At 44.4% G+C, this 3875-nt stretch overlaps 1 protein-coding gene across 1 annotated transcript in view; it reads right to left on the bottom strand.

The window, feature by feature from the left end:
- LOC123070664 (ATP-dependent Clp protease proteolytic subunit-related protein 1, chloroplastic) overlaps positions 1 to 2780 on the bottom strand; it is a 5669-nt gene extending 2889 nt beyond the window's left edge. Inside the window, exons 1-2 of the mRNA XM_044493957.1 lie at positions 2508 to 2780; positions 68 to 182 (exon numbers count right to left, since the gene is read on the bottom strand). Of these exons, the coding sequence (XP_044349892.1) occupies positions 68 to 182; positions 2508 to 2718 (326 nt within the window). The 5' untranslated portion in view covers positions 2719 to 2780. The remainder of the gene's footprint in view (positions 1 to 67; positions 183 to 2507) is intronic.
- Between the last annotated feature and the right edge of the window lie 1095 nt (positions 2781 to 3875).

Consider the following 3875-nt stretch of genomic DNA (forward strand, 5'->3'; position numbering starts at 1 on the left):
TGTATCAGTGCCATAGAACAAACTTCAATAATAACAAAATGAGCAGAGTTATATAATCTCACCAACCTCTGTAACTTTCTTTGACTGCCGATTATAAGGGTTGTCGTCAGTTGTAAACATTTCCATCTGAGATGGGCTTAAGCCATAAAGGAACTGAGGAACATTCTTGTAATTATCCATCACTGCAAGAAGGTTAAAAAAAGCCTTAAAGCCGCACACAAAATAACTGGTACAGTAAGCGTTAGGGATAAGGTACAATTGCTTATCGCCTCAACAGAAAAAGCTACAGCTATGGTTTGTAAGCATGCATAGATGTGTCATATGGGGACAGTTTATATCAACCGTTTGATGAGACAAGACCACCTAGGAATATAAAGCATGGACATAATAGTATGTCTGGCACTTATGCATAGTCAACTTGCAAACGTCTACCATTTCTCCCCTGTGATTTTCTTTAGAAAAAACCATCTACTGCTTCTTAACAACCACCAGGCAGTAAAATTGCCCTATGGATATATATTTTCCTACCAGTTGGTAAGACAAAGTGAAGATAACATATTGCACGGTAGTAAACTTCTGAACTTCCACAAACATTTGGATGTACAGACCATCCATAACGCATTGCCCCTGATCAATAGCCTCAACTCCTAGTCATAGTTAAGTCAGTTGCATCCAACAAGCTAACACTTTGGAAGGGACGTGTGGGCAATTGCATTATCAACATTCTGTTACCGCCAATTGGTCTACAAAAGACCTACGGTAGTTCATATCAGCTAGGAGAAGTACCTCATTCTCGGCGCCCTTGTACAGAAAGGTTTATTTGAACCCACTTCTTATTTACATACATGGTTTTGTGCAGTTGAACCGACCGGTTCATGTCCATGTGTGGCCGTTGAAATTGGGCAGTGAAATGCAGCAGTGAATTGACTGAATCTACGAACCAGTAACTTAACCTGAAGCAATCATAATCTGTACAGATATTTTTTTTCTGTTTCATGGTTGCATACCATTGGAGCTCTGAATCTGATTATTATGAGTTCCAGCAGAACTTAAGATGGACAGCACATAGTTTATTCACAAAACTAAATACTACTTCTAAAGTATATTTCAGCAGCTGACAAGAATGAGCTGCTGCTTGAAGGTTGAAGCCATGGCAGGATAAATCCACTGCATAGTTAAATGCAGTACTATATAAATCTATGACCCAGTAACTTAACTTCAAACAATCAAAATCTGTGGCGATAATATTTTGTTCTGTTTCATGGCTGCATACCAGTGAAGGTCTGATTAGGATTGTTCTATCACAAATGCAACAAAGGAACGATTCTTAAGACAAAACGCGTGCAGTTTATCCACACAATTACATGCTACTCCTAGAGCAAATTACAGCAGCTGACAGGAATGGCTGATGCTGCTTGGTGACGGATAGGAAGTCTAGTAAACTACCTGAATCTACAACCCAGCAACTTAACTTCAAACAATCATAGTTTGTACAGATATATTTTTGTTCTATTCTCATGGTTGCATACAAGTGGGCAGTGGAGGTCTGATTTTAGAAAAATACCAGTGGAGATCTGATTATGATGAGTTCTAGCAGAAATGCAACCGAGGAACACTTTTAAGACGAAAACACATCACTCAACTTAGTATTGTACTTTGACAGACAGGAATGCTGCTGCTGCTTGAAGCCATGGATAGAAAGGCTAGTTACATGATAAGCTAGCTAGCAAAGCAAGATGTTGTAACATGGATATAGCATGTCTGGCACTTATGCATAGTCAACTTGCAAACGTCTACCATTTCTCCCCTACGGAAAAAAGCGTCTACTGCTTAATAACCACCAGGCAGTAAAATTGCGATATGGATATATATTTCCCTACCATTTGGTAAGACAAAGTGAAGATAATGTATTGTGTAGTACTAAACTTCTGAACTTTCACAAACATTTGGACCATCCATAGCTCGTTGGCGTCAATAGCCTCGGCTCCTACTCAAAGTTAAATCAGCTATATTCAAAATGATTTACCAACGACCTATGTACTAGTTCATATCAGATAGGAGAAGAATCTCCTTTTCGATGCCGGAAAAGTTTTTTTGAACCCATTGCTTATTTACATACATGGTTTTCTGCAGTTGTACCGACCGGTTCGTGCCCAAGTGCGAGCATTGAAATTGGGCAGTGAAATGCAGCAGTGAACTGTCTGAATCTACGAACCAGTAACTTATCTTCACAGTCATAACCTGTACAAATGATATTTTTGTTCTGTTTTATGGTTGCATACCATTGGAGGTCTGAATCTGATTATGATGAGTTCCAATAGAATTAAGACGGACATCACATAACTAAATACTACTCCTAGAGTATATTTCAGCAGCTGACAGGAGTGAGCTGCTGCTCGGAGGTTGAAGCCATGGCAGGCAGGATAAGTCCACTAAGTATATGATAAGTCAGCTAGCAAGATGCTCTAATGAATCTTTGCGGGGGGAAGAAGGGGGAGGGAGCTCACGGCCATCCTTTAGGTTCTCCTCGCGGAACTGCTTGGGGATGTGGTCGTAGCTCCTTGGGGGGCCGTCGCCGTGGTAGTAGTGGCACCTGCAGCCCCCCGCCGGCCTCCTCGCGGGCCTCGCAGCCGACTGGGAGTGGGAGGAGGCGTTGGGGAAGGGGCCCCTGGCCGGCGACGGCGAGGCGGCGGCGGGGCAGCGCAGCGCGAGCGCCATGGGACGACGGCGTGGCTCGCTCGCTGCTGGTGCCGGGGATTCGGATAACTGGAGTGGGTGTGCCGTCTGATGCGGTAATTTGGGGGATCGTTTTGTTGTGGATGCCGGATGATCCCTCGGGCCGAGCCCATGGTAAGGCCCGGCCCAAAACCAGGTCCAGTGTGCGACTCGTTGTTTGCTTCTTTTTCTTTCTTTCAATTTTTGGAGTTTATCTCTTCTTTGCTTGGTCAGGGTCGCCATTTGTGGCTAATTTCTCCGCATGACCCCTCTTGCATTCCCATGAACGTCCACATTGATCAATAAAGGGTTGGCAATTCTGAAGAAAAAAAATCAGTCTTTTCCCCTATAAAAAGACCATCATTATTTTTCGATAAGAAGTACTACAAGTTTTTTTTGAGAAACCGAGTTTTTTTCTACGATAAATAGTTCCAGTTCAATATTATTTTTTGATAAGAATGCCCAACCCAGCCTAACACATTGGGCGACACCACTTTATCCCAGGGCTTCGGAATGTGCTTGGCTTTAGACCTCAAGAAGAAAAAGGTGCTCCGCTTCATTTTACAATAAGTTGTAGCCATATAAAGTTAATTCTTATAATCCAACATAATGATTTTTTGGGTCTGACCAATCCAGTCGTCAAACCAAACATACGCTGGTGGGAGCGCCTGTTCCCGCCTTCCACGGCTGGTTGCGGTGTCGTGCAAGCATCCCCGCCTTGTCGTACCCTGAAATGCTAGCCAGGCCACCCCCTACTGCCCCCACATCCTATTCCTCTCCGGCGACGACAGCCCACCCCGCACCAGAACCGGTGAACCCTCGTACTCCCCTTCGCCTCTGGCCACACTGCCGCATCTTCCTCGGCTCCTGTTCATTCCCGTCCGAGGCCTCGCCGCCGTCCTCCGCCTTGGTGTGCTCGCAATGGCGCCGCCATCCGGCCTTGTCAACATGGTGAATCGAGATAGGACTGTAGTTGTGAGTATGATAGTAGGGACCCACCAAGTCCACTCCAGAACACAAGCAAGTGCCTCTTTACCACTCATATGCACCCCTCGATTTTTTTACTCTGATCCACCCTGGTGATATCTAGGACCCACATCATTGTCAACGTATAGTCAATTAACAACATAATTGCACAAGGAGGGGCTAATACCTGGGAT

Source organism: Triticum aestivum, chromosome 1A (assembly GCF_018294505.1).
Source record: "Triticum aestivum cultivar Chinese Spring chromosome 1A, IWGSC CS RefSeq v2.1, whole genome shotgun sequence".
NCBI lineage: Eukaryota > Viridiplantae > Streptophyta > Magnoliopsida > Poales > Poaceae > Triticum > Triticum aestivum.